Source organism: Archocentrus centrarchus, chromosome 12 (assembly GCF_007364275.1).
Source record: "Archocentrus centrarchus isolate MPI-CPG fArcCen1 chromosome 12, fArcCen1, whole genome shotgun sequence".
Lineage (NCBI taxonomy): Eukaryota > Metazoa > Chordata > Actinopteri > Cichliformes > Cichlidae > Archocentrus > Archocentrus centrarchus.
This window is the reverse complement of record NC_044357.1, coordinates 19,925,150-19,943,128: the sequence shown is the minus strand read 5'-3', so window position 1 is coordinate 19,943,128 and position 17,979 is coordinate 19,925,150. Positions and strand designations below refer to the sequence as shown.

Sequence of the window (17,979 nt, the reverse complement as noted above, 5' to 3'; positions counted from 1 at the left end):
ATTCAATAACCCTCGGTCCCTCAGGCTGTTAGATTCAAATTTTAAAGAAAGCACAATCCTCTGCATTTCTGTTTTTCTTTTACGTGTTCCTCCACTGTAAATAACATCAATAATTAAAATAACTATTAGAACGCACCGTAAGCTGACATCACACAGACACACATTGGTATCGTCAACATCAGCATTCCTAGAAAGGAGCACAACTTGTCAGCTCAGCCAGGTGGAAAGATGTAGCTCAGCTGCAGAGCAACATTGGGGAGTGTGTGTGTGTGTGTGTGTGTGTGTCTGTGTGGTGACGGGCAGCATGTTTGCCGTCTCATTCAGATACCAGGCTACAAAGGAAACTAGATCAACATAAAAACAGGCTGAGATGATTGTAATAGCTGTAATAAATAATTATTACCATATCTCAGGCCTAAACCTATGAAAGGTTCAGTCAAAGGTTATGTTGATTCATCACCTTACTGATTCAATACTAACTGCTCTGTATTCCTTACATTTCTCCCTTCATCTTTCCTCACTTGCTGTCATTTATCCCCCTCTACATAAGTATCTCTTTCTTCCCCTCCAATCACCATCTCTCTTCCCCTGTCCTCCTTTCTTCCTCTCACTGATCACTGCCCTGTGCATACTGTTGCTCTCAGGGGGGCCTAGCATAAGTAAGCCCATCAGAAGGAGCCCAGTGATGCATCTCTTTTGATCAGCACAGTTGCCACATTAGCATGTACCTCTGTGCTCTCCTGCTCTCCTCTCCGCTCTAAGAGAGGTACCTGCCTGTCAGCGCCGCCGACCCACAAGGAGCCTCACCCAGGTAAGACAGAAGGCGCTTAGAGCCCATCTGAATCTTAATCACTAATGAACACAGGCTTGCTTCACTGGTGATGAGAGGAGAGAGAACCGCTCTTGTGATCTCACCGCGGAGACAGACAAAAGCCTTGTTGTGCATCTGTAATGTACTGTAAGGGCCTCTTAGTCGAACGAAGCGCTGCAGACTCTGAGGAAACTAAGTGATACAAAGCAAGTTGAGGTGCTGATTAAATACTAAGGTTTTCCAGTCCCAGTTGGGGACTCAAAGGAAGGCTTATGAAAACATTCTTTTGCATTTTTCAATGACAACAAGCCACATTAAAAAAAATTAACACAAAGCCTGTTTGTGTTTTAATCATCACATACAGTGGTCCCTCATAGATATACCAGAAACATATGCTAGTTCTGGGGAAAACAAAACAACACATTTATTTTTTTTATTTTAATTTTTATTTTAGTACTACAAGTTAAAGTTTACTGTCTCTAAAAAAGTGAAGGAATTCTTTTTTCCTCTTTTTTTTAATTTTATGAGGAGTTGTGTTTGGCCCGGGTCTGGCATAAGTCTGGATCCACAGCCGGGTGCCCTCTCACTTCTCTGCCACTTAATTAGCCCAGCCCTGCACAAAGGGGAGTTGGTCACATGGGCCCAATTTGGTCTCCTATAAAGTCTGCAAGGGCTCAACATGCATTACTTAGGGAGTATTTACATGCATGCTGCACAAAGGTAAGTGACTTTGAAGATGAGAAGAAAAAAAAAAAAACACAGAAGTAAAAAGGAGAAAAAAAATGAAATAAAAGGAGGGGAGCCTTAAATTCCAGGGAATTTTTCCAGATGTTGCACAAATATTCTGCTGAGGCAATCCAGATGTGCTCACTCTGTTTATTCCCTCCTTCTGCTCACTCTTCCAAGGATTTTGCTTTCTTCCCTGGCCTCTCTCTCACTCTCTTTTTCCAACCCCTCTATCCCTTCCTCCTCCAAGCAGCACACATCTTTGTTCCCTGATAGTCCCTTTTAAGTGAGGGCTTTAATAGCCCCCACGGCACCTTAGCATCCACTAGATCCTGTAATAAACATCCACTCTCATTCTCTACAGTCCATATGTGTCTGTGTCTGTGTCTGTGTGTGTGTGTGTGTGTGTGTGTGTGTGTGTGTGTGCGCGCCTCACAGACAGGGAGATTAGCTGTCTCTTTTTAATCGCTCTTTGGATCAATTAACAATTAACTCTGTTACTAACAATAGCTGCAGCGATGATGAAAAAAGTCACGCACTGAGTAAAGCAAGACCAAAATAAAGGCAACATGCTTCCTGCTTTCTTTTCCCTCACTTCACACTGATCTGTTTTTGTTTTTTCATTCACCCCCCACCCACCATCACCTCTCCCTTCACCTCACTTACATACAATCACTGTCATCTCTGCTGAGCATGCTCCTCTCCCACAGAGCGTGACCCAGCCACAACCCCTGACCTTACTTCTCTCAGACAGCGCACTGATTCCCAGCTGCTCCACATATCCCACTTCATGAATCAGCGTTGGGGACTCCACCCGCAGAACATACACACTGTAGCATCAGTTAATCGTCCCGACGGCACACAAAATCCGACATGTGCAGACTTGTACACAATGAAATGTGCATGCTCAACCACAGACAGATACCCCTTTTGGATCCTCAAATGAATTAAAAAGTGGCAACTGTAACTCCTTCAGCTTATCATGAAAAACTGACATGAATCAATGTATATATTGGGGAAAAAATGTATATAAAAGCTGAAGGCCAAAGTACATGCTTGCACACACAGATACATCTAAACAGTTGAATACTGCCCTGCCAATAACAACAACTCAACGCTCAGATCTGTTCAGTTTAATTGTCAGCATTCTCCTGTTTCCCATTCTGGTCTAAAACAGAAGAAAGCATCCCAAATGATACTTGAACTTGTCAGAGCCGTTCATGCAGGCAACTGTCAGCACTTTGGTATGCAGAATGCTGACGACAAAGACACGGCCAGCACCTGCACGCCTGCCTGTCTCTGTCTGTCTAGTAAACCTGGTTGTTCAACTCTCTTCTCCTAAACGGCACAAACAGTATTCAAGATTATTATTCCAAGCAGAGTTATAAAGTATATAATCCATTTACATTACTCTGAATGTTTCCCTTGGCTGCACAATCGGAGGGTTCTTTAAGCATTCAACTCAGTATCCACTTAATGCGCTTTCTCTATTCATTCATTCTACTTTAGAGTAAATAAGTAATGTTGCTCAGTTAAAAAAAGAAAAAGAAATAAGTGCACCCAGCATTGTGGTCTCACCATGGTCAAGATGGGTTTATATTAGAGCAATTTACTATGTGTTTCATGGCTGTCTTAGTATTATGTGGCCTTATTGTTTTGCATTAAATGGTTCTGCGGTGTGGTTTTATTGCAAGGCCTGTCTGCAAAGCAAATTTCCCTTATGGGACAGTAAAATACTAAAATAGATTATAATAAATAGATTGAATGCTGTGGGCAAAAAGAGAGGCAACAGCCACCTACGTGCCCCTGATGAAACATCACTTGTAGAAAAATGTTATGTTTGAAAGCACAAAGCGCTTTTCAAAATGGAATAATTAGTACACTATGTCCATCTGTCTTTATGTGATACGAGTACCACCTTTGTGTACATTTTTTTTCCCCTTTCTAGATAGACAGCCCCCCCTTAACAGCCTTCCACCTTCGCACCATTAAGTACATTCCTAAAACCAGACTGCTGCAGCATGGTCTGTAACCACAGGTGACAAAACCCTCCAGACTTCTGTTCAATCTGCACATGTTTTATCTGTATGTGCACATGCATACAGGTGTGTGTTAAGCCAAGAGGCCACAGTGTGGGCGGATGTATGAACATGCTAGACCTGTAGGCGTCAACAAACAGTTAATCAGTCTTTCACTACCGGAGGTGGAGGAAAAACCTACAGAGGAACCCCCGCTATCTCATATGTTATCATTCTGTTCTTGTATCTTTCATGTATGAAAATACCGCAAAAGCTCTGACTTGTTAGACACAAACATATTTAGGCTGTGTGTCTAAATCTGACCTGACCTGTGTTGCTGTCTGCTAATATTCTTCTCTATCTCCAAACTCATCAGTAATGCAGACTGTAAGGTATTTCCTACAATGGATCTGCTGTTCATCATAATTGCAGTCACAGCCTTTAATCTTACAGATGGGTTTAAAGGGCCTTTGCAGAAGTTGTGCCTAAATCCAGTTCTTTTATTCCAAGGAGAACATGTCGAAGAGTCGAAGAAAACTTCCTAATGCACGGTATCTCGAGAGCTCACCGTTATAGGACGTGGAAATACTCCAGCTGGACAGCAGCTTCAGCTATACTCAATTCCAGCAGGAAATACTCCAAGGAAAAGAAACAAAACGAGCTTCTAAAATAATAAACTACAAATTTCTGTGTGTAACTGGCAAGACAGCAACAGAAAAGAGCTTTTATTTTGAAATATTTGTGCCACAACCTCATATTCAGGGGTAACGAGAAGGACGGAGGTTGATGCAAATGTGGAAACCTGGTGAGGGTGGTACCAGGGACCAAGTGTATAGAGTCCAGCAGTCAGTGCAGAAAAAAAAAAAAATATTGCTTGTGGCTACTGTAAAACTGTCATTATCAACAACATGCTCATTTTCTGCAATTAAGGCTGTTCTGAATGTCGAGCATGTTCATAGTGTTAGAGCTACTTCACATTCACAGTTGTCACTGTTTCCAGTGACCATTACTAATTTCCCAAAGAAATGGCCAATAAAAGTGTAATATATTTGTCAAGTAAACAGAAGCATTTGCTCTGATACAACAGCACTAATTATTCATGAGCAGGTCTAGTAACATGATTATACAATGTGGTATCATATTGTTGAAGTGAAAATAAATACTGATGAACTTCCTAGTGTTTCAATTACTGCTAATGGTGCAATTCCAAATACTTAAGAATAACACAATGTTCCATACTATCCTCTAAAATTTTAAAAATCCTGCTAAAAGCTGCTTGCAAAAGATGTTAGTGCTCCTAAGGTGAGGAACTGTTAAACTAAAAGGACTAATGTGGAGTTAATGAGTTTTCTGGGCAGGGAAGAAAATAAGCTTGGGAACTTGTTTTTTTTTTTTTTTTTTGTGAAAATATTACAGTACATATTAATGCAACTTTTTTTTCTGATTAACACTGGAATAAAGTAGTGTTACAGAAATTACTTTCAAATCTATGAGGGCTCCCAAAAATGTGTAGACAGTAAAAACACAACCTTAGACAAGCGAGTCACTGGCTATTATAAGGTACCTGCGTTTGCGCCCACGGGCCACTACGCCTTATTCTGTCTGGGTCTATTTTAAATTATGACTATTCGAATACAAGTTAATTTTCCAGGTATCAAAGCTTTTCTGTGTGTTCAAAGCAAGCACATACAGTTTCTCTGTGTCAGAAGACAAAATTACTAAGTTTGAAGTTTGAGTTGAGCTTGGCTGTAAATTTGAGGGCGAGTTCAGCTTCACTAATTTCATTTCATGGTGGTACAAATCTCTACCTGGAACAGACTAGTTTTCAAAATTAAAATTTGAGAATCATTCTTTTATGTGTAAGGGCGGCGTCAGGCATGACTTAAACACTGCTTCCATAATTAAAAAAAAACAAAAACTGAGAAATAAATTACATCCAGGCATGTAAATTTTGTGATTTGATATTTGATATTATTAGTAAAATAATCGAAAATAATGGGATCAACATTTTAACATAGGGAAAATATATATATATATATATATATATATATATATATATATATATATATATATATATATATATTCACCTGATTTTCAGTTCAGTGAGTAAGTCATTTCTGCTGCCGCTGCGGTTGTATCACTCTTTCATTTCATGACTCTCAGTGTTACTCTAAGGGAATCTCCTCAAACACACACGCTGTGTGTAGAGTGAAGGTGATAAAAGACGAAGGCAAATACAAATAACATTAATCGAGTTAACAACTTGTTATGTAAGCCTAAGTTCAATAAAATTATATGTTTATATACAGGACATAATGCAGAAAAATATGTTTGGGATGATAGTCATCACTGCAGAGGACAGCAGTGTGGAGTCAGCTGGTGGCTTCATGAAATGTTATTACTTTTAACCAATTTGTAGAATACACTGCCAGAACAGTTACATCAACTTCACTTTTCAGCCTACAGCTTAAGATATGAAATGATCAAAGAGCACCAGTTGATAATTACTCCCTAAAAATTGGATCGGAACTGGACAAAAACACGTTATTACTGTTATTGTTAGTGATAATGTCAAAGCGAGCCTTAAACAGAGAGTGTAGCAGAATTAAAAGTAACCATCACAGCAAACACAGCATTTAAACATTAGGCCTTAGACAATATAGATACCCGACGACAGCCAAGATGCGCACTTATTGCTGTGGAGGTGAAAATGGACATAATTCTCACCCTTTGCTCTCAAAACCACTGCCATCATCTCACACCCAAACACCCACCGACACACACACACAGTCATACTTGCACATGCAGAGCATAACCAAGGTGTTTTGCATGCTGTGAGATTTCCATGGCCCTGTGCCCAGCAGTGCATGAAAGTCCACCCCCGTGGCATCTGGCAAGGTGACAGACATTGTAACAGGGTTTGGTGATGATGTTGGTGAGGAGAAAGGAGAGTGCAGGACATACTGGGACACCTCCTCTAGCTGCTCGTGACCTCAAAAAAAAAAACCTAAACAAATTAAACAATTTGTAAAAAATAAATAATCTGTGGTTCTCATCGGGGCCAATTACTATTGGCTTGAGGAAAAGAAAGTGGGCACAAGGAAGTATGATGACACGGAGGAGCACAGCATATCTAGGATTCACTCCATTCGTCCTCCCGAGCCAGCGGATACTCATCAAAGCGTGTGTGCTCACAGCATAATTAATAAACACATCATAACCGCTAAACAGCCAAGTTATTTTCATGCATTACTGCAATCACAGTAGAAGAGTCGACAGTTGTTTTGATTATTGCAAATATGCCAACTTGAAGTATGTGCAGGAGAGGACGGAGTAGTTAGCTTCTGTCAGCCCCCCCCCATTTTCTCATAGCATCTTAATTTCATAAAAGAAGCCAAACATCCAGCGCTCTTTCTGTTTTTCCTTATTTTAACTGTTTTTGTCTCAGCGTGCGTCGACTTTCGCATCCTTTTCTTATCCTTTTTTTATTTTTTGTGACGCACACAGAACAGAGAGTTCTGGCTTGAGTAGGGCGAACCGACCTTGCTCTCAATTCGAATTATGAGTGTGATCTGGTCAAATCCCCACAGAGACTCCGTTTCCACTTCAAAAGAGTGGCTGTACGCACCCTGAATAATGCCAGCCCACAGAAAAGCCATTCAAACACTCTCAGGACCTGCAATAAACCCCGAGACCAGTCGAGCTCACAAGATCGCAATACAGAGCACAAAAGTGTTCACAGCAACAGCCAAGTCTCTGAAAATCAAAAGTCTGGATGCAAATGATGAAGTAGATTTTACAAAAAATAAACAGTGTCTATATGAATGAGATTATATATATATATATATATATATATATATATATATATAAAATATTTTCCCATTCTCATACGTAATATACTCTAGCACTCAAAGTTGCTGTTATTGTTTCGATATATTGATTTTAGTTTTTATCTTTGGGCTCTTTGAATAAAATATCCAAGCCATGGGTCAAGGTCACCTTGGATTCTGAGCACTTGTGAAGGTGATTTATCAGTCTTTCATAAAACAGACTCATCCTTAGCTGCAATTCTAATGCACTATAAAAAATATTAAATTCAATAAACTCTTAAAGATTCCCATCAAAAGAATAAGAACCATAAAGAAAAAAGATCCTCAAAGAAAAAAATTAAAGAAAATAAAGACTACAAGCTACTGTCTTAAAAAGCTTAAATGTCAGATTGAGCGCTAAAGGCAAATTCCTGGCATGATCAAGTATATGGGGGAGCGAAGGTCAAGGTCTGTGGCGCAAAGTTCAGTGCGGCCGCAATCAATAAAGACCTCCTGTGAGCGAGGAGGTTCTTCTCCAAATAATTAACGAGCCTTTGATTCATTCCATGATTTGTGCATTAGAAAGGCTTCAAGCACTTTCTGATTTGTACTATGTATAGAACATAAACAAGTGCGGGCTGCAGAAGAGAGGTGAAGAGAGAGAGAGAGAGAGAGCATGACTGACTAAATATGTACGGTTTTATCTGAAGCCAGTGCGGCTTCTTAGTCATGAAATATAATTGCTGATCAGCACAGATGTTCCATAAAGAAAAAACACTTACTGGTCTACGTGTGTTTGGTGTGCTCATAACTGAACATAAATCTATTTTTCTCTTGTATATTTAGGTTCTGATGATGGCGTGGGTGATGGGTGGGAAAGTGAAGGTCGGGCGCGTAGAAGGTGAGCACATTTCTTTGACTTGCTTGAGTTAAAGGCCTTGTGGGTGAGATTGAGAGAGGGGAAAAAACAGAGAAAGGAGAGGGAGGGAGAGAGAGAGAGAGAGATGTCACTTTAAGCCATTAAGTCTTGCAATAAAACCCCTCCAATAAAAATGACAGCTGCAGCCCCCTTTTCCTCAAAAGGGGAGCAAAAGCATCACAAGGAACAAAAAAGTGGACGGCTGTAAAAGACAAACTTGGCCAAATGCTTTTGGCAGTGTAATTCCATCAGCCCACTCCCACCACCTCTACCACACACACACACGTCTTTGCAGACACACAGCTTCTTGCAGTAGTAGCTTTGTTCCTGAGTTACTGCCAGAAAAGGAATGTAGCGTTCAGACCCACCTCCTCAACCACCACCACAAATCTCACTTTTTTTTCCATCAAACACCATGAACTTCATCGATTGTGCACATCTGTGACTTTGTATCATGGGGGTACCTTATGTTCCCTCAAACAGAAAGCACCAAAGAGTTTAGCTCCATTGAACTCGGGAAAAACAACAAACACCTCTTTAGCAGGTCTAGGAGTGAGCAATCAGGCGCTTTTCAATAGCGTTAAGCTTAGTTTATGCTCACCACCATGTAATGTGATTACAGCTGGCACACGGTGCGCTTTGGTGCCACCTTGACTGGTCAGATATCTCCCATTTTTTTGAACCTTTGTGCACAGAAAAGCTGGCACAAAAGGCAACGGCGCAGAAGTCTTGGGGGGAGATTGCTGCAACAACTGGAAAAAGACGTGACTTTTCTTTTTGCAGAAAACTGTAGAAAAACCTAAAACAGTGCTTGCATCTGAATTTTCTGTCTTTACTGTGACTCCAGTGATGTAGTAGTGTATTTTCCTCAGCAGCGACACCTAGTAGGAAAAGAATGCAGCTAGCCAAGTCAGTCTCAATGGGTTCATGTGTGCTGTGATCAAAGCATCAAGTGTAACCATGGCTTTAAATAAGGGTGTCCAATTCAGACATCATTTGGTTTGACGTGGTGTCCGTCGAGCACACCACAATATGTAGATGACGTCAAATTAGTAAGAACCTAAAGTAATATGCAAGGCAGGTTAAAATTAGCAAAGGGATGATCTTCTTTAAACTGTCGTGTATCCAAAAGAGATGGAAATTTTCATTTAATTTCAATAAAAACTGATAAAGGTTACTTTGGGCTGCTCCCTTATTCATAAGGGGTTCCCACAGCAGGTAGCACCGCACATTTGATTAGAACTGATTTAAACACCAGGTGACCAACCTGACACGGCCTCAAAGGGATTTGTCTCCCCTCCCAGGATCAAACTGGGGCTCTTTTGCTTGTTAGGCAAATGTGTAAACCACAAACTAATGTAGTAGTCATTTATGTTTTTTTTAAATAACTCAATTATTTTATTGTTTTTTTTTTTTATATTGGCCACTGCCCAGATGTGCCTCTGAGCGCACTGCACTCTGAACAGCATACCTTCTAACCTTCAGCACTGGAATAATTAATGATAAAGAAAAGTTGATATGACCAATAAAAACCAGGCACACACACACCACTCAGCTGATGAGATTTCATTAAGAAAAACTCCATAGGTGCTGACGTATTTGCCACAAAATAATCAACCAAACAGACACTCAATACCTATAGAGCAAATGATTTGGGGAAAAAAAAAGGCTCCTTTGCTTTCACAGGAAAAAAAAAATGTTTATTTCACCGACAGACTGTCGGCCCAGTAATTCTCTGACACAAGGACACATTCTCCTTTTAATGTCATCCGTTTAGTGTCCATACTTTATTGCCAGACATGAATGGAGGACAGTAGATAGTGGGATCAGGCAGCACATCAGCATATAGTACTGAACATATGGCGCCAAAGAGAGGTGTCGTCATCACAGCCAACAACTGATCTATAACTGTAAAGTGTACTCTGTGTCATCTGAAACAGTTGCATATCCGGATTTCTAATGCAGTATGACAGATAATTACCCCGGGTAAGCGGTTAATCAATAAATTCAAGGACTTTGCAGATAGCGGCGTCCTTGATGTCGCCAATTAACAATTGACACTCAAGTGGACCTTTGATAGAGCAAGTGTAAAAATAAATGGCAATTTAAGGACAGACAGATTAAGACTATAGGCGATGAAGGAGTTGCTGATACAGCATGTAATGCAGCTTGAGAGGAAAGATGTGAGCCAACACTGATGGGGAAAGTGTTGAGCCTTACACCGACCACATAGCACAGGCTTTCAGATACCCCTTTGTTTTGCCATATACGCTCCACGGGCCACTCTGGTGCTCAATTAGGTAAAGTGAAACTTGAATCACTTTCAGCATGGACACACAATACGTTGCACCTGTAATAACAGCCTGTCAGTGTGTGTCACACTGGCGGTTTAGCGTATTTCTGAGAAGCCACATAAAGAGCGCTGTGGCAACAGTGTCAGCGAGTGAGGCCTGTAACTGAAGAAAGCCGCCTGGTGCCTCAGAAGTCCCTGTGAATCTCCTTGGCATATACAGGCAGCTGATGATATGTGTCAAGGTGTAACATGATGCCCCCATGAAATTGCAGTAGACACAATAAAAAGGGCTCGCCTACAGGCTCTGTGCTGGTCTGTGGTACAGGGGACAAAGGTCTGCTTCATTCACTTTAACAAACTTACAGTAGCAGTGCAGATTAATGATTTACTTTGAGGTGCATTTGTGTGTCTTTAAGCTGGAAATTTAAAGGATCCAGCATTAAAAAGTAGATGTGGCCAAGGATCATCAACATGAACAAAAATGCATGCACTTTTCAAAAATATCTTGCATTAGCCACTAAAAATGATTACACCTGCATAAATGCGCTGCAGTCCTTTAATTCTCTATTCTCTGGAAAAATAAATGTGACTAATGCTCTCAGTGTGACCTTAACTGGAAAATACACCTTAAAAACTCAGCGCACAGAGGTTCCCACACCTGTGTCACCTGTATGTAATCTGAGCACAGATGCTGACAGAACTCAGTCAATTTTAGGACAGTTTTAAGCTCAAGAGTGAAGTTTTACACTGCCTGCTTAAACCACAAGTACAGACGGAAGTAAATTTAGCCGCGAGGTAAACCAAGTCACGTGAAAAAGGACGCAAAGTTAAAACAAAAAAGGTTTTTTTTTCCTGTTTTCATAAGGGCTGCCACTTGACTTGCACAGCGCAAAGACCGGGGTGCGTTAACTGGGATAACACACCGCACAGCCCTGTAAAAGTTTGTTACCTGCTAACTGGCGCAAACGCGTAAGAGTAAAGCATTTTTTTTCCCCTTTATGAAACTTACAAAAGTATAAACGGATAAAAGTAAAAGCGTAAAGTTTGCGTGTTTCTTTCTTTAAGTTTATTTAACAGCAGCGCACGCGAGGAACGCGCTCCGGAGCAATGTCACTCTGAGCTGATGACATTTGGCCGTGATACAAACAGCTGAATTACAAGTGCAACACGGCGAGTATTTATCTACTTTGACTCAAAAAAATAAAAGTACAGGTCCATGTCAGGATCAATTCAGTAAAGCCGCGGCCGCTCCGGCACATCAACGGCCCCAAACGTGTTGATGCGTTTTGGCAACTCGCTCCACGCGCTGTCAAATGAGGGGGGGGGGGGGGGCACAATAAATAAATAAATAAATCAACGCAGCGAGAGGACACGTTTCACACTAATCTACCGAATGCAAGTGCGATCAAAACTACCGCATCATATTAAAACGAGGCAATGTCATTAAACAAACAAACTTACCCAATGACAAGAATGGTTTGGTTTCCATGTCTGACTCGTAGATTAGCTCATGCCAGCTGAAACGACCGCGTTTGGGAGTTTTTTTTTTTTTCTTTTCTTTTCTAAAGGCGGCTGTTCGAATAGACCAGACCAGATCAGGGCGCTGCTGCTGCTGCTGTTGCTGTGGACTTCTCGAAGAAGACAGAATTTGCTCAAAGCGGTAAAAGTGACAGATCGATGTCTGATGGTCTCAGAAGATAACCTAATGTCTCTGCCGCTGTTTGCTCACTCAGCTGCTGCGCTCACACTCCTTTCCTCTCCCTCTCGCGCTCGATGTACAACTCCAACTACTGGATCTGCACTGCAAAAGGGACCTGCGCAGGGGGTACTCCTACCAACGTAGACCGGGGCTGCAGCGACACGGATAGAAACGGGAGCTTTGCTGTGTGAACTTTGAAATTAGCAGCGCATAAAGAAGGGTGAAGAAGACTGCACAGTACAGAATTAAATGTCGACCACTTTCCTCGAGGTTCAAGTTTTCGAAATCAAGTGGAACCCGTTCAGCAGCTGAGTAGCAGCTACTTAGTCTTTCCACTGCTTATCTTATGTTATTTTAACCTGGTCACACGTGTTGGACCTCGGCTATTGGCTCAGTAGACACATTTTTCAACTGCGTTTACTCACTGCTCAGGAGAACATGAATTGAAAACGTTAAAATCATATTAAGCTACACAGTGGGTAATTTTATCCAATCTAAGTCCCATCTCAAATCTGCTTTTACAGATTTAAGACAGTTTTTTTTTTTTTTGAGCTCTGGTAAGACAATGCACTCATTTTACATGCATCTTTCAGTGTTCTATGCATTCACATGAAGTCACCAAAGCACTAGAAATTATCCATGCGTCAAAGCCATATATTTCTTTTTTGCCATTAAATGCTTAACAGATCATTTTTTTTTAAACCAGTCCAAGAGGAAACTGAGTATCATTACACACTCCAGCTCCTAGCTATGAGTTATTGTGAAAGCCAGCACCAAAAGAAAAATGGAAAAAAAAATTCAAGAACTTTGCACAATTGGACACATCAACACTTTTAACTACCTCCCTTACACCCTTCTACTGCACATCTGGTCATATTTATTAAATTCCTACAGTAATTTTCCAACATGGAAAAAAAAAACATGGAAAGGACAAATTATGGATTTATCGCAGATACAAAAAAGTTTAGGGCAGATTCACAGAATCCCCTCTAGGCTGTAGCTTTTCACCAAGCAGTAGCACACTCATTTGCATAACCCTCACTGCTCTAGCCCAATGTGTAATCTAGATCATTCCTCTGTCATTGTTCTTGGTGCCATATCTGTGCTGCCAGTTGATGCCTAATTCATGTCACATTCACCTTATGTGTTCCTCCTCCCTCTTAACACTCACACATGAATGAGGAACATGTATCAGGAGGGTGAAAAATGTCCTTTCTCTGGCACAGATTGAAGTGGGGAATAGCTCAGATGCAAGCTTTGCATTTTCCCTTATGCAGTGGATATCTGAGCGAGCGATGGAGTATAGGCGTGCGCCTCCTGCAGCCATCCTTTAGGCCTCTGTGATGAGCCTGCTCCTGTTAAGAACTTGGAGGTGTTCGCCATGTTTGTACTGAGGCAAGATACATAATTAATGCAATGCATGGCACATCAATGATCAAAGGCACTTGTGCAAAAGAGAGAAAGAGAGAGGGAGAGAAATTAAGTCTGACTGGGCACTGATTCAAGGTGCATTTGTGCACGTGTGTGAAAGAGAATGTGTGTGTTCCTGTGTACAGTTGGGGAAGGGAAAAAAAAGTGTTTTCTTTGTGTTTGTGTGAATATTTCTATCATCTGTCTTCCACATTATGCAAACATGACTCTTTCTGATTAATATTGATAACTGCTTAGGATGTTAAGTGAGTTGACTGGGTGAATGCTCATCGGAGGGGGCTGGAGAGAGCAACTGGGCATCCTATTTGTACTTAGCTGAGTAGACAGTTTTGCCTTGGGCCTTCACTGTGTAATATAAGACAGACATAACACGGTCCTTTTAAACACCTCGATCAGGCCGGGTTCTCTCATCTTCCCGCTAGACCAGGCTATTTAATCCTCAACTTGGGCTGTGATTAATAGCAGTTTGACCTTTCACCTTCATCCATATAAAGTCTCTGGAGGCTGTTGTGACTCTTTCAAACATGTCACACCTCTTCTCCCAGAGGCTGCGAGTCTACACTTTACTCCAAATTGCAATATCTCTTGCTTTAGTTTTCTCTTCTTTCCTTCTGCTTCTATTTCTCCACTTTATGCAATGTGTTAGGACCTCAGGGGATGAGAGACCACCACTGTTACAATACACTCTGCTGTGGTTGCTTTGACCCCCCCCTCCCTTCTCCTTCTCCTGAAATGAGTGATAAATGAGACAAGGTCCTTTTGGTCTCCTTTATAATGTGACCATTCACAACAAGCTCATCCATAAAAGTTATTAAGGCATCTTTTAGTGCCAATCACAATGGCTACCAATACTGAAGGATGAACAGATAAATATAGTTAGGTTAGATGATTTTTAAAGTGCTGAGCCATTAAAATCTCTCTGCTGAGAAATATTTAAACATCAGATCCTGAAGGTCTGAAATCAACTTAAGTATATATATATATATATATATATATATATATATATATATATATATATATATATATATATATATATATATATAAAGCAGTCACACAAAAAGTTGAATTAATTTTTACGTGGAGGCACTGAGATTTCTCCTTTTTAATCTGACACCACTTAAAAGTGACCAGTTGATTGAAGACAGAGGAAAAAGATGCTCTACAAGTAACACAAAAGCATTTTAGATCATTAGCCTGTTTGCTGAGGTGTTCAGCATTGTCTGCCCCGAGGGAAGGTCTTGATCGTCACAGCCCCGGGTTCACATTCCTTAACCCTCGGGGTCAGGGCTTTGTTTGAGGATAGCACTGAGGCAACTTCCCCTGCGGAAATCAACAAAAGCAGCTGACACACTGAAGGCTGGAGATGCTCACAGAGGCAGGAAGAAGTAGCACTGCACACAACAAGCAAATATGTAGTCAATTTTGGCTAGTTTTTCCTAAAAAAAGAAAAGAAAATAGGCGAATTGTAAGGAAATGTGCAAGAGGATAACACCAGAGTGTGTGAATGTTTGAGGACTTTAAATTGAGTCCACATGTCCATCCTTTATATATCTGCTGACCACTTCAGAAGTCATGAAGCAGCTGATTTTCATTCACTCCTATACAGTGTCAAAAAAAAGAAAAAAAAAATCAGCCATGGTTATAGTGTGTTGCGTACACAATATCATGAATTTGTATCAGTACTACTGCTGGACAGTTTGAGAAATACTATTTTTTTTTTTTTTTTTGGCCTTCAAGTCAGAAAGCTTTTTTTTTTTTGGTCACCAAATTCAATGATTTCCATCAATTTGGGAGCCATAATTTCAATCGGTTTATAATGACTGCTCAATCCACAGAAAAAGGAAAGACGAGAAAAAGACCCAAATTATAATAAACGCCCCAGGATAAAATGCACGACCAAAAAATGATGAATGTAGATGGTGGCTACTAAAATGGTTTGCAACAATTACATTTAAAGGGTTTGCCAACTGTGTGGAGAGGTATTGGCCAAAGGATCTGTTTATTGGGACATAATATGCACAAAAACCCACCCTGCTACATTTGACTGATAGCAGCTGTGTTGCAAAATACATTTTCCCTGCAAAGCACAAATGAATATATAAACCCATTTTGAAACAATCCCTGGGTTTCAGTGGTACGCCTGCAGCGCTCCTTTCACCTCATATGCACGTCGCCAGTTTTCGCACTCTCTTTTCATTTCATTGGGGTAGATAAAAGCTTTGTGGATATCAGCCCATCAAATCAAACTGATAGATGGAATGAGTCTAGGCATAGGTCCAAGAAATGGTAGTTTAAAGAAAAAAAACCCCCCCAAAAAAACAGTATTTTCCTAAATTATTACAGCACATTCTGCTAAGGGCTGTTATCAATACTAAACATTACATCAGCTCTATCACTGTTTCACCACGCTGGGTTTTGAATGCTGCCACAGGCAGATGAGACTCCCTCAATGGAACAGTCTGAAACTCAGACATGCATCATCCTTTAATATCATATTAAAGCGAAATTGGCTACATTTAAACAGACATGATGATAAATCTCATAAGCAGTTGGCCGAAGCAGGTTTTATCTTTGCGGGGACAATCACCTTCCCTGAAGAGCATCATCTTCTCACCTGCGATTGAATCCAGCGTTATTGCATGATGATGGAGCTACTGTGCTCCGGGAGCTGACAGAGTGAGAGGTTAAATTATGGCTGTGCAAAGGGTTGAAGGTGTAGTCAAACATTTCTTTTTTCTTTTCTTTTTTTTCTCCTTCTTCTTCTCTTACGATGAGGACAGTCGAAGTAAGAATATAGATGTTTATTTTCAGTGATGAGTTTTGATTATTTTCCAGTAAAATCTGAGAAACATGAATTTATCTTCTCCCCTTGGAACACATTAGTCACAGATGTATGAACTGTCATCTGCAGGATGTCCCGTTTCCAGCAGTAATGCATCTAAAGAGAAAACCCGTCTTCTTTTGTGCACAGAAACAAAAGGAAAAAAAAGTGTCTTCACAGACTTAGAAAGCAGATCGGACACAGCCATCCAGCTCAGTAGTTATATTACAACAATATTACCAGTCACACGGTGCTGTTGAATGTTGCTCGCAAGGTTAATATTCAATGAACTGATTTTACAGAAGGAAATTTTTCAGTGCTGCTATTTTGCTTTGCAACGCTCGGCTGCTTTGTGTTGCGTTGTTGCTAGTCCTGCTTCCTAATCCTGCTCTCATTCGCAGCATTGTGACTTCCAATCAGAGCACATCCTGCAACAAAGCATCGGTCCCACTCAGTCTGAGGGATTTGGAGGTGGGATAAGATTGGCTGGATAACAGTCTTTTTAATCTTTGTGACAAAGGTCTAAAGTTAGGATTTATTTTTACAAATTATTTAACATGGCTACAAGCCTCATCGAAACCTGGACATATTGGTTGCTAGATGTGTTCTAAGTGACTTCCTTTCCAGTCAGTACAGTACAGCTGACTGGGAGTGTGACACTGTTGGACTTCAGCTGGGTAAACACTCCCTACTGAGGCCAGAGATCTTGTGTACACACAGGGCACAGCGCACGTTCAGAGGGGGGTCTCACAGCCGCTGTGAGGATGGATGGTATAATAAGGCCAGAGTCCATGTGGGCAGAACAGTCAAAATATGACAAGAGACCGCCCCATCTGCTGAAGCCATTAAGCCCTTATGAACAGATACCAGCTTTAGTTAGGCTGTGTAGCTGTTCCACACCCCACGCCTGCACATACATGCCACTTTACAAAGATGCAAAGCCACACGCAGCACGTCAAGAGATCCTCAGACCCCAGTCAAGGAAATTGACTCAATGGTGCTTGAAAGAGAGTCATTTTCACTGAAAGCAACATTAGAATGAAGTAGTGTAATAGGACCCCTCTTCTCTGGCTTCCTGCATGCTCACCTTCAGACCAGTGCCGGCGGTCGCAGCTAATAATAAACCTCTGTGAGTCAACTGTGGCTGATGTGATACTGATAATACATTTTTATTTGCCAAAATAATATTAATAAGAATATATACAAGAAAACATTTCTGTAAAATTCGTACATTAGTATGGTGGCCCTAGCGGGTATGGAAATTAAAGAGAAAACATTTCAGTGGGTTCTCGTCCCAGGGCGTATCATAATGCAATTTTGGCAGAGGCCTCCTGTGTCTCCTCACTGGTGTCCTTTGGCATTGGTGCAACAGTAACTCTGCTATTTGCAAAATAATGAAACGGGAGGGACAGATCGGTCTCAGAAATACCCCCAACCCAGTGTGCCAAGGAA

The 17,979-nt window shown here is 40.9% G+C and overlaps 1 protein-coding gene across 2 annotated transcripts in view; it reads right to left on the bottom strand.

The window, feature by feature from the left end:
- The window catches only part of rxraa (retinoid X receptor, alpha a), a 105,276-nt gene extending 92,953 nt beyond the window's left edge, over window positions 1–12,323 (bottom strand). For both annotated transcript variants that reach the window (XM_030742908.1, XM_030742909.1), the window contains exon 1: window positions 12,038–12,323. In XM_030742908.1, the coding sequence (XP_030598768.1) occupies window positions 12,038–12,065 (28 nt within the window). In that variant the 5' untranslated portion in view covers window positions 12,066–12,323. The remainder of the gene's footprint in view (window positions 1–12,037) is intronic.
- Window positions 12,324–17,979: the final 5,656 nt, after the last annotated feature.